This window comes from Odontesthes bonariensis, chromosome 18 (assembly GCF_027942865.1).
Source record: "Odontesthes bonariensis isolate fOdoBon6 chromosome 18, fOdoBon6.hap1, whole genome shotgun sequence".
Classification (NCBI taxonomy): Eukaryota; Metazoa; Chordata; class Actinopteri; order Atheriniformes; family Atherinopsidae; genus Odontesthes; species Odontesthes bonariensis.
In genome coordinates this window covers 28699242-28717788 of record NC_134523.1, presented here as the reverse complement: position 1 = coordinate 28717788, position 18547 = coordinate 28699242, and the positions used below count along the sequence as shown (strand labels likewise).

Sequence of the window (18547 nt, the reverse complement as noted above, 5' to 3'; positions counted from 1 at the left end):
GAGGCTAGATTTTACCATTTTTTTATTTTAAATCTCACGTTGAAATGATCAAGTTCTTCTTGCGGAAGGGAAACGCGCACCTGATGTGGAGACGTATCGCATATCGCAAGCCTAAGCTGCCATATCCACACGTCGAGAGCACACGCTATATATCTGGACAATGCTGTCAGTGTTGCAACTGTACACTGTGCCTAGATGTCTAGAGGACACGTGGTGTATTTCGGCACGCGTGCTCAAGCATTATACAGCGCGTCCCGTAAGGAGGAAAAGGGGCGCTTTTTACGGGTGTCCTTATACCACGCGTGATATAAAAAAACAGAACGCGATCTTTATGGATATGGATATGGCAGCATAGGCTTGCGATATGCGATAGAGACGAGGACGCGCTCAAGAGAAAATCGCGCTGCCCTGGCACTTTGTCTTTTTTGCATGGGCAGTGTGAAACTCTCTCGCTCTCCTGGGCACCCAGCGGAAGCAGCCGCGCTGATTCTCCTCAGACTTGCGCTCATTCAATGAACTACAGCAAAGTAATAATGAAAAAAGAAATACACAGGACCAATTAGGCATGCATTAGTCTGCTATTCTGAAATAGTAGCCTGATAACATAAAGGAAACTAGAAAAATAATTAGGCTAATCAAGCAGCAAAACCACACAACTAGCTGAGAACAATTTAACCAAAGCGAACTTAATTAAAAGCATTGCTTACCAGATGGAATAACTCCAAAGGTTGCCTTGCGCTTTGGTGTGGCACTGATGAACTCCCTCATAAGGGCGCATTGCTGCTAGCTTGACACCACAAGCTAAATAAACAAACGTCTCTCCCGTCACACTGTTCTACGCCACTGTTCTTTCCGGTCTGGTTGAGGTCTAAAAGTTTATCATTCATTTCAAACCAAATTTTTAAAAGACATTTAAAACTACTTATAAGTATGAAAAAAGTAGAAAACATTCATATTTTGTGTTTTTATTTTAGAATAATAATTAGGGGGAGAAAAACTATGCCTGAATTTAGGCTAATACACAAGTGGTGTAGTTGCATCTGTTGTCCAGTGGGGGGTGCTGCAGCACCCGGAGCACCCCACTTCCTGCGTCCCTGTCTGAACGCCTCCTCAATTTTATTAGGAAAATGGGTGTATCCAAAAAGCAAACAAGGGAAAGGTATCCAGTTTCAGCCTGGACCAGGCCACATTCCTGACAGTAAAAGTTATGACCCTCACACAACAAGCGAGGCACACTTCAACTCAAGACTTTTAATCAATAGCAAAAACAGAGTATATATGGGATAACAAACAATACATGTATTTACAACTCAACATTTAGGACCTAAAATCCTTCACTCAGACATAAATGAACCAGCTATTGGGACAGAATGGAGAATATGCACAAAAAAACCCAGGAAAAAGGACTTTTATTTCATTACAGACAGCATGATATCTATACAGTGGTGGGCCGTCAGGACCTGCAAGGCCTTCTCTGCTGGCCTAAACAATATCTTAAACAAAATAAAATGAACATCTGTTTGTGATTTTCTTAATTATTATTGTATTTCTTTTCATATCTGTATCTATATATTATTATCTCATTATTATCTATGTTTATATATAAATATACATATTGTTCCAAAAAATGTTGGGACTCAGGCATTTTAGGGTGTACAAAAAGAGAAAAGAAAGTTATTTCAAGTGATTGTAACCAGGATCTGGTCCTACAGCCTCCATGATGAGTCTGTGAGGAGCAGAGATGTTCAGAGGATCTCCAGTTTGTCCACAAACGTGTTTACAAACAATGTTCCCCATAGAGAAAGACTGGAAGGGATCTGCATATTTCTCCCTCTGCAGAGCAGAATATCATCAAAGCATTCAGGCAATCTGGCGGAGTTTCAGCGTATAGGACGAGGTAGCAAGCCTGAGCTGGACCCCCGTGACCTCTGACCCCTCAGACGACGCTGCATCAAGAACCCTCATTCATCAGCAGCTGATAGAAGCACACGGACGAGAGATTACTGTGGGAAACCTTTGTCCAGCACCACGATCCAGAATGGGAGAAGGACACTTTACAGAGTGGGAAATGATGTTTGTTAACAGATGAAATGAAGCTGAACAGAAAAGATGTTGAGTTTATGAATTAAAAGTCTAAACAAACGGAGAAATGGAATAAATCCGGCTGTGGTGACATAGCAGAAGTCAACAGACTAGATCAGCCTCTCTTGCACCGGATAACAGTCATGGTTTATTTTAGGGAATGTTTGACGTCTCGCTCGTTTCTCTCTCATCTGTAGGGAGTCTTTAACCAAGATTGAGAAACGTCAGCGTCAATCATTGCCGAGGCGTGAATGGTGCAAACCGTCATCCGACCTCTGTCATAACGGCTCGGAGTGGATGTGTTGGGGACCGGAAAGCACAGAGAGAGCAGTGAATGACTGAATAACCAGAGAGCTCTCTGACACCCGTTACTCCACCTTTAACTCCACCATCTCACCCTTTATCATGTTTGTGTATAAAAGGCTGAGTCCAGGTTCAGGTGCTCTTTCTAAGTTCCTGCTGGGGGGAAGAAAGAGGATGCAGAGGGGAAAATAAAAAAGATTAAGTAGTCACAACTCAAAGTAAACAAGAGTAGGCTTGAGGAAGCAGAAAAGAAAGGAAAGATAAGAGGTGTGACAGTCTGTCCGGCAGCCCGGCCCGGCCTGGGCACGCACAGTTTCACCCAACGTCTGAGCACAGGCTGTTTTATCAGAGCTTCTGTTCTCAGCCTGCTGCTTTCTGCTGCCTTATCTGATGCGGCGCTGGGGAAATCTGCGCCTCTGGCTGCTGGGGTCAGCGCTCCTGCTCTGCTCCGCGTCGCCGGCCAAGCCTGAAGCGGCGATTACGCATCCTGGGGATCCGAAGTCCAGCCCGAATCGCACCGAGCACGGGTCCAGCATCACGGGAATCCCCATCGTCTCCTTTAAGTGGCGCCACGTGGAGGTGCCTTACCTCGTTGCCTTGTGGGTGTTAGTGTCTTTTTTGGGTAAACTGGGTACGTAACCACGCTTTTCTCACTGAAAACAGAAGCGCGCGAAGCCTGTCGGACTGACTTCTAGGAATGTTTAGATGTTGCAGTTTGCGTAATTGTTGAGTCAAAAGAGATAAAGTTTGAGTTGAAGTATATACAAAGTCGTCCTTTTGTCACAGACACTGTGAAACAGCACGTTTGACTCATAAAACAGGATAATGTTTTCTTCCTTTTTCCTTTAAAAGAGGACAATTTGTGATCGACTTCACAGTGGAAAAAATGCCCCTCCAAAAATCTGCCGATGGAACGAGTGAAAATCAGCTTTGTCAAGATTTCTTGAAATAAGATGTGATATTTAGGACTTTTGAGTTAAAAGTGATCTTGCTTATTTCAAGAAAAAACCGTCTCGTATTTGTTGTTTTTTTTTACTTATTTTTGCAGGGGCATTTTTTCCAGTGCATATTTCAGGAATTAGATAATCTTTCACTTATGTGAGTCACATATGTTGATGAATTCAGCAGGTTTCTGTCTATTCTTGTCCAACAGCCACTCAGTGTCCTCAATAAGACGGTGTTGTATGAGTACACTGAAGCATTTCAGGTTTCCTCAGATGTTTTAAGGACACACTGCACACCATGCTGAGATATGCCGAGTTTTCAGCTAACAGCTCTTTGGGAATCAGCTTGTTGCTGCAGAAATCCTGTTTTCTGTGTGTCAGACTGTGTTATCTTTGCTGTTTTTCACACATGCAGCTAAAGAAATGGGAACAAATCTTAATTCCAGTCTAAAACCCACAAAGAGCTTCTAGATTATTCATTTCTGGTGGCATAAAACAGTTTAATCATTTCATTTATATTAATTGTTCCATAATTAGTCATTAGATTATATCTTTTAGTCCTTTTTTAAGCTTTAAAATTAATCTTCTTTACTTTTTCTAGATGTTGGACAACATATAATTCTTATTATTGTCTGTTTATTTTCAACTTTCCTACTTTTAGACGTGATAACGTTCATTATTTTGGGATTGGGATTTTTTTAAACTGAATTTCTTATATTAATTTGACTCTTTTGGTAACTGAAAGCAGTTTTAACTTAAATGTACAAAAAAGTTGAAACTATGAAGCTGTTTTTCACAGATGCAGCTAAAGAAATGGGAACAAATGATGCGTCTCTGTGACAGGCTGCTGGGAACAAAGTGCCTAAAGATCCAGTTTAAAATGGCTTCTTTGCTGAGTTGGACACAACACTGGTTCATCCCTTGAGTTAGGAGCCTTTTTCTTGCCTGAATGCTTCAAAGGTCAGAGGTCAAGAGCACTTTGAGAGATTACAGGAAAGTCAGAAATAGAAAGGTTGGATCAGGACTTTAGTACAGTTCCTGTGATGTGTCTCTAATATTTTGCGAACAGCTTTGTTATCTCCACAGAGTGCTGTTCCAGGGAACAGAAGAATTTCTACTATTTTTACATGTTTCTGCTGAAGTTGACATTCTTTAAAAATCACTTCTTCACATCTTAGAAGTTCCTGTTTTGAACTCCAAATGTTCTGAGTAGTTTTTGTTTTTTTTCTCAGGTGCTGACCGTTGGACTCGCCCACTCAGATACATTAAAACTGCTCATAAAAAATATGCAGTTTCACAGATCAAAGTTTCTTTAATCTTCAACTGACTTTGAGTGGAAAATAATGGCACAACAGAACTCCATTCATGTGGGCTGAAAAAAGGAAGGAGTGTCTCATAAGTGGCCGTAACGCGACGCTTCAGGAGGTTTTATTATTAGATATTCATCTGTAACCTGAAGCAAAAGTCTGTCTTTAGTTCCGCTCGCAGATTTCATCGGGCCTCCCTGTGCTGGTTGATCATCTGCTCAGAACAAAGTGATGCTTTCTGAGAGCGACTGTTGATCATTTGCACATTTTGCAACCTCACACGAGGTTTATATTTCTGGTTTAGTTACAGCGCAAAGCTTAAAAGTCATCCAGCCACAGCCTGAATACAGACAGTCTTATTGGTCATCGAGGCTCGCCTTCAGGAGGCACAATGAGCTTTAATTAGCTGTAAGACATCCGACTGGCAGGGGAGAAACAGCAGGGACATCTAGAGGATTAAAGATGCCAAAACAAGAGCCTGTGAAACCAAAAGGCATTAAAGGGATAGTTTGCCTCTTTTGACATGAAGCTGTATGACATCCCATATTAGCAACATCATTTCTGAACATTTTCTTACCCCCTGCTGCGTCCTGTGAGCAGCGTTCCAGCCTCGTTTTGGTGTTGATGAAGGTAGTTGGCTGGGGTTTAAAAAATAAAGCGTTTTGCTTCTCAGAACAATATGCGTTCAACAGAGTAATACATTTGCATCACAAAATGGTTCTCCAAGAAAAAGTCAGACCTCACAATCTCTTGGCACTGTGTCGCGGCCTACTAAGTTTCCAAACTACATTTTCTAAGAAAGGCCGTGGGGGGCAACAGGCGGTTTGATTCTTGCACTTCCGACTTGATTGTTTAAAAAATATATGGAGTTTATTTCCAACAAAAAATATGAACAAAACAATAACTAAAAAATCTCTTACAACTTAGATGAAATATGAAAGTTAACTTAATCTGACTTTACAAGCTCAAAAAGTGGTCAAAAAATAATTTTACCAAAACCTCCCGTCTTCACAGCGGACATCTGACCAACAAAAAGCTCCTTTTGTGATGCAAATGTATTACTCTGTTGAACGCATATTGTTCTGAGAAGCAAAACGCTTTATTTTTTAAACCCCAGCCAACTAGCCGGACTACCTTCATCAACACCAAAACGAGGCTGGAACTCGGCTCACACGCTTGAAAAAAATCTAAATCTTACCAAGTATATTTGTCTCATTGAGTATCTCATTACACTTAAAATAAGACACAACTGCCTAACAAGTACCATTTCAGCCAGATATAGGGACTTGTTTGAAGACAATACATCTGGAATATCTTGTTAAATGAAAATGTCTTGAAAACAAATTGTTTTGAGTCGGATTTCATATGAAACATTTGACATTTGAAGAGGTTTTTAAGCTAAATTTCAAGATCATTTTTAACTCAAAAGTCCCAAATATCACATTTTATTTCAAGAAATCTGGACAAGCCGATTTTCACTAGTTCCATTGGCAGATTTTTTTTGCTTATTTCAAGCAAAAACGTCTCGTATTTGTTGTTTTTTTTACTTATTTTTGGAGGGGCATTTTTTCCAGTGCAGGACGCAGCAGGGGGTAAGAAAATGTTGATAAATGATGTTGCTGATATAGGATGTCGTACAGCTTCATGTCAAATGAGGCGAACTATCCCTTTAAAGGTAGGGTAGGAGATCCTGGATTTTGAGTCCAGCGAAGCTGCAGTTTGAAAATACACAGGTAAAAAGTCCCAACCCTTTTCTTCACTTTCCCCCCGAAGCCACGCCTCTAGAGTACATGAACGCGCACGAGCACGAAGGTGCACGAGCGCTGTTCTGACAGCAAGCATCGATCGTTGCCGTATTTATTATTTAGTTTATGCTAACTATACGTTTAATAATGCTAGGTGCTAGCCAAGCTGGCTCTAGTTTAGCTTCCTGCCAAGCTTCTGGACGTGTAATTCGTTCACGGAGCAGGGTACGCGCACAGAGGGGGGGGGAGGGGGGGGGAGAGCAGATTGCAGTTTGATAGACGGCATCAGTATCCAATCATTGTGAACGGTCCGTTCACAATGATTGGAAACTGTTTTTCCTTGATTGTACGTTCTAGAGGCCACTAAAACTTTTCATATTAATGTCAAAACTTTTAATTAATTGGTTGCAATGGGGGTGTGAAGAGTATTTCAAGCAATATGTAAAAAAATGTTCCAGAAAAAGATCCCCTACCCCGCCTTTAACTTAAAAAGTCTCACGTGTATCCGTCTTCTTCTTTCAGTCATCGAGTCTAACCACCATGTGACCAACATCATCCCCGAGAGCGCCCTGCTCATCACCTTTGGCTTCATCCTGGGGGGGATGATCTGGGGGGCCGACAAGGTGCAGACCTTCAAGCTGACCCCAACGGTTTTCTTCTTCTACCTGCTGCCTCAAGTCATCCTGGATGCGGGCTACGCCATGCCGAACAAGCTCTTCTTCAGCAACATGGGGGGCATCCTGGTCTACGCCATCATCGGGACCTGCTGGAATGCCGCCAGCTTGGGGCTGTCACTGTGGGGGTGTCACAAAGGAGGAGCCATGGGTAACAGAAGCGTTTTAACTTTATTAAAACTAGGGCTGGGCAATGATAAAAAAGGTTTGATCTAATTAATAACATGATTTCCCTGATTATTCATGATTAATCGCATTTGTACGCGAAATCCAAAAATGAATCCAAACGTAGTGTATATCTTTTAGCATTTAGTTTTATTTTAAATGTGCTGCCATATGAATGAAAGTGCCATAACATTTGTTTTGGAAACACACTTTTAACATCAGCATCTTTCTGTAGTTTTTATGTAGAAGCCTCGCTCCACTGTCTGTTTCCTTGAATGACTTGCTGCTATCAGTTGTGTGTTTTGCCTTTAAGTGATATTTTAGACTGGAACTACTACGCTGAGAAGACAATTCAACTTGGCAGAGTTTACAGATGACTTTGGTTCTGTCGACTCTGCCGTCTGGAAGAACTTTTAAAATGAAAATGGCCGAGTAAAAGTTCCGTACCCTTCTCCAGGTTTGGTGGATCCCCTGATTACTTACTTTACCGGTTCCAAAGCAGACAGCAGCAGACTTTTACAAAATAAAAGCCTGTGAGAAACAGACTTTTACAAAATAAAAGCCTGTGAGCAACAGACTTTTACAATAATAAAATAAATAATGAAACAGGGGTGGTCGGTGGCGTATTGAGTTGAGCAGGCGCCCCATGTACAGAGGCTATAGTCCTCGCTGCAGCTGGCCTCGATTCGAGTCCCGCATCGGATGGCCTTGTGCTGCGTGTTGTTCCCCCTCTCTCTGCCCCCTGCTTCCTGTCTCTCTGAACTTTCCTATCCATTAAAGGCACAAAAGCCCCCCAAAAAAACAAAAAAAAGTTAAAAAAAACTTTGTTAATGCACAATAAAATATTTAGCGGCGTTAAATAATTAACGAGTTAACGCGATAATAACGCGTTAAAGACCACAGATGCACTATGGGGGATGTGGTTTAAAGGACTTATGAAACTAATTTTAATTGTTGGAATTTCACAGTTTTTGCTGCTGATTCTAAAGGTTCCAAGCCTTGCAATTAAAATGAGATATTGTCTGGATAATAATTTATCCGGGAAGTCATGTTAAAACAGGCTCAAAAGGAACCACATTTTGTCTTTTTGTGCGAATTCATTTTTTTATGCGTGACGTCATAGGGTTGACACAGAAGTTCTAGTCGTCTAACTATAATGGCGGCGTCTATGGCTAAGACATCAAAGCACGGTGGAAAATATTGTGTTGCTGGAGGGCCAAATGATGTTAGTTGCAAAAATAGCAGCTTCACTGAAGGCATCTCTCTGCACATGTTTCCCAAACTAAAAAATACTGGAACTGAGGCTGACAAGAAGAAGGCAAAGACAAGAGCACGGTGGATCGTATCGCTGCCTGCTGCCGCCTGCCGATAGCTGCGCCTGTTACGGTGTTTGCTGCTCGGAAGCAGGGGACTGCTCGGCCTGCTCTTCGGTCTACACACATATCCAGCTAGAATTTGGCGCCGTTGTGAGTGGCTGGCCGTCTACCTCTGCTAGCTTTTTTTGTGTTTTGTCATGTTTTTATCGTTTTCATCACTACTGATGCATGATCACCTGAGTTTCTTGAAAATCAGAGATTCTGTGGACATAATATTGATCACGTCAACGATCAGACAAAGCCACCGCCACCTGTTTTGGCGTCTGTACCCTCTTACCTATGGCATCTACCTGGTCGGTTGCAACTGTTATGCCGAAAAGTGCATGCCTGCCGAGAAATGCATCCCCATTCGCGGGAGAGCGCGTAAACCAATAAAGTTACAGTGATGATATTGAGCTGACAATGGTTTTTCATTCGTTCATCTCTTTTCTTCATGTAGATGAATAATACATGTACAGTACACTTATTATAATCCCACAATTGTACAGTTTAGAGCATCCCTTACACCTATTATTATATTATTGTACAAATATTCCAAAGTAAGGGCTGTGACTATCACTTTTGAAGTAAGCCAGAAAGCCGGTTGGAGACATTTTCTATGATTATCAGTCTTTATTCAGAGTAGCCCAGATAAAATAATCCAAAAATGAACCAAGAACTACGAAATTTTACTATTTTAATTTAATTTTAGTGGCAATTTTGGACTTGTTGAAATACGCATCTGTTAATTTAATCAGGTAAACAAATTCTAATGTAGTTATATCATTCCATTCCAGACTCTCTTTAAAGCAGGGGACCAGCAGGGGATGCATTTCTCGGCAGGCATGCACTTCTCGGCACAACACCAGCATGTTCAAATCTTTTCCAGTTTACCACAGCAAACATACACTATTGTGTCATTTGATTGATAACATCTTAATAATAATCAGCGTGTAGTAGGAGCGATGGCTGTTTTGTGCCGCCGATCCTGTGCCAAAATGATATCTTTCATTTCCATTACCCATACGGGAGGTGCAGAGAGCCTCTACAATATAGATACTAAATCGATTTGTGTGGCTTAAATTCAACGAAAGTTTTTCCACATAATGTTAGAGGTGTGTTCTTTTGACCTCCTGATGTTTGTATCAGAATTTTGGTTCCTTTATGAGATATAGGTCCATCTAATGTATGTTGTTTTCGCAGCCAGCCATACTGTCAAATAAGGGAGTCAACCCTATGACGTCACGGTCACGTGGCCAATTTCGCACCAAAGGCCACAATTCACACTTTTAAAGCTGCAGTCTGCAGGATTTGTTGTTGTCATACGTAAAGTCCTAATTTTTGGCATTTTAAGAGTTTACATGATCTATCAGAACGCTTGAAGTTGAAAACGGTGACCTGCGTAGTCGCAAAATGCAAGAAATGCTTATTTTTTAACCGAAAAATAAAAAGTTATTCAACTTCCTGTCCCGCCCCATCAAAACACATGAGAACTCGTGCACGTAGACGTGCACGCCAGATTCGCGTACATGACTCCTCATTCATCAACTCACCTGTCATTTGCGATCATGGAAGACACAGTAAGTAGACTAGCCCGTAATGAAGTTCAATAGTCCAGATAAATAAGCGTGGGGACGAGCCTACCTTGTATCGCGCGTGCACAATCGGTGATTGACAGGCAGCAGAGCCCAGCTCGTAACCTGATTGGTTACCTTTTACCAGTCTGGTCTGCAATTTTGTAAACAAACCTGCTGGCTTTGGAGGGACCTAGCGGGACATATAGGGGACCTAGAGAACTCATTTTTTTTGTCTTGGGGTATTTAATGTACTACTTTCAGAATCCCCGGACAGTTCCAGGCATTATGCTTGAAAAAGAGTTGCAGACTGCAGCTTTAAATGGCCGTTTTAACAAGTTATGCCCGGAAAATTTAGTTCAAGTTGGATTGATGGTTTTAGAAAAAGACAAACATTTCATTTGAATGATAGATGAACATTCGTTTCAGTTCATCTTTAAGGCAGGCAGAAGAAGACGAGAGTCCAAGCTGAATTCTTGCATTTTCTGATGATTTATTTATTATTATATTTATTTATTTCCAAATAATAAAACAAAGAAAAGAACAAAGAAAACCTGCAGCTCTCCCCTTCTGCCTGCGTTAAACCACATCCTCACGGTGCATCTGTGGTCTTTTCATTTTGTTTAAGATAAATTTTTTTTTTTTTTTTTTAAATGGACAAATGGCCATTACAACAAGTAAAAAAAAATGAGTATCAGTCAGGGATGTAGAAACTGAGGCACCTCTGTACACCAAAGTATTCTAGAGTCAGATACAAGGCCGTCTTTTGGATTTTAAAGGAATGGTTCGGCGTAAAATGATAATTTGAGCATCACATGGTCATGCCACATAATTTATATGGGTGATGAACCTTTCTCCGAAAGACAGCGGCATTCCGAAGTTTTCTATTTTGAAGTGTTTTGATAGAAACGCAGCCAATGCAACTGGATGGGGCCAATTTGGAAAATATAAGAAATCGGTTGTTTTTCCGCAATAAACAAGCTCAAAAGCGCTACATACTTCAGCTGTGTCATAACAAAGGCCTCGTCAAGCAAACCGAGGCACAGAGAACTTCATCGGACCACACAGCCTTTCACTGGCTTGTGTTTTCACCGGTTGTCGTACCACCATGTACCTACGCGACCGAGCAGAAGCTCCCACTGACGCTTGCTCCGCACATCTCTGGTGTTCCTCCCGTTCCCGCAACTCCTCGTCTGTATATTCGGGCTCAAACAAGTATGGTTGGCCTTCAAACGCAAATGGCTCGTCTTTGAAAATATTATGGTCGTCTTCTGCCATATTTGCGTCTCAGCCTCCCTTTGATAACTTGAAGCAGGAGTTGGAACTACCGGTGATGCCTCAAAAAACACAAGCCAGTGAAAGGCTGTGTGGTCCGATGAAGTTCTCTGTGCCTCGGTTTGCTTGACGAGGCCTTTGTTATGACACAGCTGAAGTATGTAGCACTTTTGAGCTTGTTTATCGCGGAAAAACAACCGATTTCTTATATTTTCCAAATTGGCCCCGTACAGTTGCATTGGCTGCGTTTCTAACAAAACACTTCAAAATAGCCAACTTCGGAATGCCGGGGTCTTTCGGAGAAAGTCTCATCGCCCATATAAATTATGTGGCATGACCATGTGATGCTCGAATTATCATTTTACGCCGAACCATTCCTTTAAGCTCCAGATATGGTAAATGTGGGCTCAAATTTCCTGTTTTTCCCGCTCTGCGTGCTGCAGGCGACCTGGACGTCGGCCTGCTGGAGTATCTCCTGTTCGGCAGCCTGATTGCCGCCGTGGACCCCGTAGCCGTCATCGCTGTGTTCGAGCAGGTCCACGTCAACGAGGTGCTCTTCATCATGGTGTTCGGAGAGTCGGTCCTCAACGACGGCGTAACAGTGGTTCGTGTTCTGTCCACTCTGAGACGTTCTGCTCTGTAAAGGGAGCTCCTTTATCTTTACCGATGATTTAGAGGCCATTTAGCTCCCTTAAGTGTTGCTTTTAGGGATCAGGAATCATGAATTTGCTCTTGGTTCAAATGCTGAAACAACATGAAGTGGGAGGAAATGAAAAGGCCAAAACTCAAAACCACAAAAAGGTTGGGTCAGGATGGAAAAAGCACAGTAATGCTCACGGTTCTACTTTGTTTCCTGTAGGAATCCATGTATTTTTTTATATAACTGAGTATTTTTTTATGTTCTGATTTGGGGTTCAGCAACGAACACTGGAAAAAATGCCCCTCCAAAAATAAGTAAGAAAAACAACAAATAAAATACGTTTTTGCTTGATATAAACAAAAAAAATCTGCCAATGGAACTAGTGAAAATCGGATTGTCATGATTTCTTGAAATAAGATGTGATATTTAGGACTTTTGAGATGAAAGTGAATCTTGAAATTAGCTTAAAAACCTCTTCAAATGTCAAAAAATTATTGTTTCATATGAAATCCGACTCAAAACAATTTGTTTTCAAGACTTTTTTATTTAACAAGATATTCCAGATGTATTGTTTTAAAACAAGTCCCTATATCTGGCTGAAATGGTACTTGTTAGACAGTTGTGTATTATATTAAGTGTAATAAGATATTTTACTAGAAATGAGACAAATATACTTGGTAAGACTTTGATTTTTCCCAGTGAAGTGTCACTCTTCTGTTTATAACCGGAGGACGGATTTTCTTCCCTTAGGTGCTCTTTAATGTCTTTGACTCGTTTGTTACACTCGGAGGATCCCAAATTGATGCAGTAGAGATCATTAAAGGAATAAGTGAGTAATTTATTCAGCCTTTAATGAAGAGAGCGTGAGGTGTGACGTGTTACCTGGACAGTCTGAGGTTTGCTTACTCTCCTTCTCCAGTTTCCTTCTTTGTGGTAGCGTTTGGCGGCTCCTTCCTCGGCTTCGTGTTCGGCCTGCTGATCGCTCTTTTGACCAGATGCACTAAAAACGTCCAGATAATCGAGCCCGGCTTCATCTTCGTGCTGGGATACCTCGCCTACCTGACAGCCGAGATGCTCTCCCTGTCTGCCATCCTTTCGTGAGTACCCACCAAGAGTAATGAAATGACAGCGTTTGGCTCACGTTTGACCAGAGGTGGGTAGAGTAGCCAAAAATTTACTTCAGAATAATATGACTCGAGTAAAAGTAAAAAGTATTCATCCAAAGAAATACTTGCGTAAGAGTAAAAAAGTGCTTGGTGAAAAAAACTACTCAAGTACTGAGTAACTGTTGAGTAACGTCTGATTTATTTGTTAACACAAGCATTAAATCAGACAGACAAAAATACTAAATAATCATCTTTAGGCATATTAGAGTTCATCCAATTGATCAAATAAATTAAAATTAATTAATTAATTATAAAATGGCTTAGAATAAAATAATCCAGGTAAATTCAAGAACTTCAATAAAAAATAAAAGAGACTCAGGAAATGTTTAAAACATATGTAACCTAAAAAACAAACATTCACCTATCCATGAGGAAAAAAAATGAGTTTAGGAAACGCTACGTGTTTCCTCAAGTTAGATGTCGAGTTTCTGCTGAAATGTGCGTTTGTTTTGGTTGACACAGAAGACACATAATGTAGCTGCTGTTTGGCACTCTTTGTAAGGTAAACATGCTTTCAGTATGAGGCCTCGTCTGTGTCTTCATTTCCCACCGTTGATTCTGACATTTTTCATCTGTTTCTGTAGCCCCTTTCACACTGCCGAATAACCCGCGTTTAATTCGCTAATTCAGCGTGTCCGCTGTTGCGTTCACACTGCCGACCCGGGCTGCCGCGTCAACTCGACTCGCTTTTCGACCCGCGTCGGACCCTAGTCTTTTTGCCGAGCCGAGTTTGATGTGAACGCAATCGACGCGGGTCGGACGTGGGCGTGACGTGAGGAGTTTAAAAGACAGAATGGACAGCTGATTCAGAACAACAGCGACAGGTGAGGACAAGTTTTACTCTGTTTTAGCCTACATCAAGTTGGAGACATTTTTCAATATGGCCAACTGGGGAGACAAGGAGGTCCGCGAGCTCCTCAGCCTCCAAACAGAGGACGTTATTTTCCGCCACATTTTGGGGACGGTGTTCGCGTTCTTCTGCTTCAAATATGAGCTGGATTTCCTCAATTTGGAGGTTATAGTGTGAAAGGGGCTTTTGTTTGTTTGCCACGACTGTAAACTGCAAAGCTAACCCACCCCGCCGCTGAGATTGAATACGGTCACGTGACCAGACTGCACGGCTACGTCTGATTGGTGAAACACAGTCAGGTGGTAGAGCCTTTGGTGGAAGTCTCTCTCTCTGTCAGAATAAAACATTAAAATGAGGCGTAGAATACCAAAGAGGTAAGAAGAGAAGTAACCAGCTCATTGTAGCCTAATGTAGCGGAGTAAGAGGACAGTTTCTGCTGCACAGATCTACTCAAGTAAAAGTAAAAAGTATAGAGATTTAAAACTACTCCTAGAAGTATATATTTTTCAAAAACTTACTCAAGTAAATGTGACTCGTTACTACCCACCTCTACATTTGACCTTAAACGATGGCGATAACAAGTAGGGAGCCATAGATCACCTGGCGGGGTCCAAATCTGCTGTTCTGGGCTCCGTCTTGCTGAGGAAACCTCAGATGTGTCTGCAATCTTGTTTTCTGTGTTAAGGATCATGTTCTGCGCCATGTGCTGTCAGAAGTACATCAACGCAAACATGGACGAGAATTCCGTCAACACCGTCAGGTACGCCATGAAGGTGTTCGCCAATGGATCCGAAACTATCATCTTTGTTTTCCTCGGCATCTCGGCCATTGATAAGACCATCTGGGTGTGGAATACGGGCTTCATCCTCCTCACGCTCTTCTTCATCTTCGTGTACCGATTCATCGGTGAGATTTTTCTCCTTGGCTGTGAGTTGTTGAGCGGAAACAAAGCAAACCGTTTTATGTGTGTGTGTGTGTGTGTGTGCTCCAGGTGTGTTTTTCCTCACCTGGATCTTGAACAAGTTCAGGCTGGTGCCCATAGAGCTCATCGATCAGGTGATCATGAGCTACGGTGGCCTGCGAGGGGCAGTTGCTTACGCTTTGGCCACGATGCTTGATGAGAGCAGGATAAAGGAGAAGAACCTGATGGTGAGCACGACTCTCATCGTCGTGTACTTCACTGTTATCCTTCAGGTAAGCAGTTAGAATATTGATTCGATTTATTCATTGCTGCTTTATTCCAGAGACGGGACCAAGTCACACATGTGCAAGTCTTAAGTAAGTCTCAAGTCTTAGCTTTCAAGTCTCAAGTAAGTCCCAAGTCTTAGCTTTCAAGTCTCAAAAAAGTCCCAAGTCTTAGCTTTCAAGTCTCAAGTAAGTCTCAAGTCTTAGCTTTCAAGTCTCAAGTAAGTCTCAAGTCTTAGCTTCCAAGTCTCAAGTAAGACTCAAGTCTTAGCTTTCAAGTCTCAAGTAAGTCCTAAGTCTTAGCTTCCAAGTCTCAAGTAAGTCTCAAGTCTTAGCTTCCAAGTCTCAAGTAAGACTCAAGTCTTAGCTTTCAGGTCTCAAGTAAGTCCCAAGTACTTTTTTCTTGGGCAAATCGAGTCAAGTCAAGTCACCTTATTATTGCAATTTTACCTGCAGAATCTGATCTTAATAAAGTGAAAAGACAAGATATAAGTAACTGTGAGTAAACATCATTGGCCAATGTGTCCAACCTGTCCACCCCGTATCATATCAAGCTAACGTTAGCTAACTACCGACTAGGCTAACAGGTTTAATATTAGCTAATTTGACGAGCTGGTCAGAATGGATCTTCAAATGACGAAGTTCGAAGTTATGCTAGATGCTTAACACTCAAGTCATTCAAGTCATTGTGTCTCAATTCAAGTCAAGTGCCGAGTCTTTAACTTCCAAGTCCGAGTCGAGTCTAAAGTCTTTACATTTTTGTCAAGTCACAAGTCATCTAAACAGCGACTCGAGTCGACTCGAGTCCAAGTCACAGTAACTCGAGTCCCCATCTCTGCTTTATTCTGTTCTCATAAAAGCTTAAATTTTGCACGTGACTGCAGGGATTAACGATGAAACCTCTGGTCACGTGGCTCAAAGTCAAGAGGGCTGCCGTGGTCGAGCTGACGCTGGTAGAAAAAGTCCAAAACAAGGTAAGCAGCTGAATTAGACATCCGACCTTTTTCAGACACGAACCACCTGGTCGTGCAGCTCATACGGATTCTGATCTCTTTGTGCTTTAGATGTTCGATCACATGCTGATTGCCATCGAAGACATATCAGGACAGATAGGACACAACTACATGAGGGACAAGTAGGTTAAGAAGTCACTGAGAAGATCTCGACAGCTTCACCGGAGCCACGCTGACTTCTTCTCTTGTTTGCGAAGGTGGAACAATTTCGAGCAAAAGTGGATGTCGTGGTTGTTGATGAAGCCGTCGGCGAGGAAGTCGCAGGACCGCCTCTTCAACGTCTTCCACCAGCTGAACCTGAAGGACGCTATGAGCTACGTGGCCGAGGTGAGTTTGTTTCTGCTGAAGTGAAGGTCAAAGGAGGCTGACGCGAGCCTGCAGGCGGTGACGGAAGCCCTCGCCTTGTGTCATTTCAGGGTGAGCGCAGAGGCTCTCTGGAGTTCATCCGCAACGAAAACGCCTTCATCGACTTCAAGAAGAAGTTTGGAGAAGACGTCTCGGCGGTTATGCCTGACATCATGGCGGACATGTCGGATGATCACGGAGCAACGTTGCAGATGAGGTGATCAAATAAATCCCCAAAGCCCCTCCGATTCCTTCGATTATTCTAATTCAAACCCTAAATATGCTGATAAATGTTTTTAGTAGGGCTGGACGAGTTAACTCGTTAAATAATTAAGGCCGACAAATATTTGATCGCGCATTAACGCATTTTTTTAATAGTATTTTTTTATTATTATTATTTTTTGGGGCTTTTGTGCCTTTAATGGAAAGTTCAGAGAGACAGGAAGCAGGGGGCAGAGAGAGGGGGAACAACACACAGCACAGGGCCGTCCGATGCGGGACTCGAACCGGGGCCAGCTGCAGCGAGGACTATAGCCTCTGTACATGGGGCGCCTGCTCAACCCACTACTCCACCGACCACCCCTGTTTTATTATTTAGTTTATTATCATAAAAATCTGTTGCTCACAGGCTTTTATTTTGTAAACCGGAAAAGACAGTAAGTAAGTTATTTTTTGTCCCAACTTGGGCAATTGTTTTGCAGCAGTAGTACACACACATACACTCACATACTTCCACAAGACATTATAAAACTTGTAAAAAGATAAAAAGAATAATAATAATATTGAATAAATAAATTTTTGGGTTGGGGGGGTTGCACTGTGTAAGATTTAAGATAAAAATGCTATGGAGAAGTGAGATACACAGTATAAAAAACTAGACCTACCTAGAAAATTAATAAATAAATCGGCGGATCCACCAAACCTGGAGAAGGGTACGGAACTTTTACTCGGCCATTTTCATTTTAAAGTTCTTCTAGACGGCGGAGTCGACAGAACCAAAGTCATCTGTAAACACTGCCAAGTTTAATTGTCTTCTCAGCGTAGTAGTTCCAGTCTAAAATATCACTTAAAGGCAAAACACACAACTGATAGCAGCAAGTCATTCAAGGAAACAGACAGTGGAGCGAGGCTTCTACATAAAAACTACAGAAAGATGCTGATGTTAAAAGTGTGTTTGCACAACAAATGTTATGGCACTTTCATTCATATGGCAGCACATTTAAAATAAAACTAAATGCTAAAAGCTATACACTACTTTTGGATTCATTTTTGGATTTTGCGTACAAATGCGATTAATCGTGATTAATCAGGGAAATCATGTGATTAATTAGATTAAACATTTTGATCGTTGCCCAGTGCTAGTTTTTAGATATAAAATCAAAAGACCACAGTGATGACTCAGAGCTGTGAATAAAGCTACATCTACTCAGACACTGCAGTGACCAAAGGGTGAAACAACCTTTTACCTCTCAGCTGCTTTTAATCACGGAGCTCTAAAGCGGGGCTGATGTGACCCGTTTTCCCTGCAGGAGGGACCCAGTGCCGTCGGTGAGCCTGGAGATGCACGAGCAGAACATGAAGGGAATGAGAGAACCAGAGGACGTCAACGCTCACCACCTCCTGCAGCAGCATCTGTACAAGGGCAGGAAAGAGGTGAGCAAACAGGTGCCAAAAACTTGCCTTCTGTCCTTCCCTGCGACTCTCATCTCTCCTTTTCTGCTTTAAAGCATCGCCACAGGTACAGCCGCAGCCATTTCGATATCAACAAGGATGAAAATGAGGTGCAGGAGATCTTCCAGAGGACCATGAGGAGTCGTTTGGAGTCCTTCAAGTCTGCCAAGATGGGCGTGGCCATTCCGAAGACCCTCTCAAAGCACACCAAGAGAGAACAGCAGCAGAAGGTTTGTGTGATAAAGGTTGGAAA

At 42.0% G+C, this 18547-nt stretch overlaps 1 protein-coding gene across 1 annotated transcript in view; it reads left to right on the top strand.

The window, feature by feature from the left end:
* LOC142367877 (sodium/hydrogen exchanger 3-like) overlaps positions 1–18547 on the top strand; it is a 37214-nt gene that overhangs the window by 13753 nt on the left and 4914 nt on the right. Inside the window, exons 2-13 of the mRNA XM_075449899.1 lie at positions 6904–7206; positions 11868–12028; positions 12815–12893; positions 12984–13161; positions 14766–14986; positions 15072–15274; positions 16150–16239; positions 16330–16400; positions 16476–16605; positions 16695–16840; positions 18153–18276; positions 18351–18524. Coding sequence (XP_075306014.1) covers positions 6904–7206; positions 11868–12028; positions 12815–12893; positions 12984–13161; positions 14766–14986; positions 15072–15274; positions 16150–16239; positions 16330–16400; positions 16476–16605; positions 16695–16840; positions 18153–18276; positions 18351–18524 — 1880 coding nt within the window. The remainder of the gene's footprint in view (positions 1–6903; positions 7207–11867; positions 12029–12814; positions 12894–12983; positions 13162–14765; positions 14987–15071; positions 15275–16149; positions 16240–16329; positions 16401–16475; positions 16606–16694; positions 16841–18152; positions 18277–18350; positions 18525–18547) is intronic.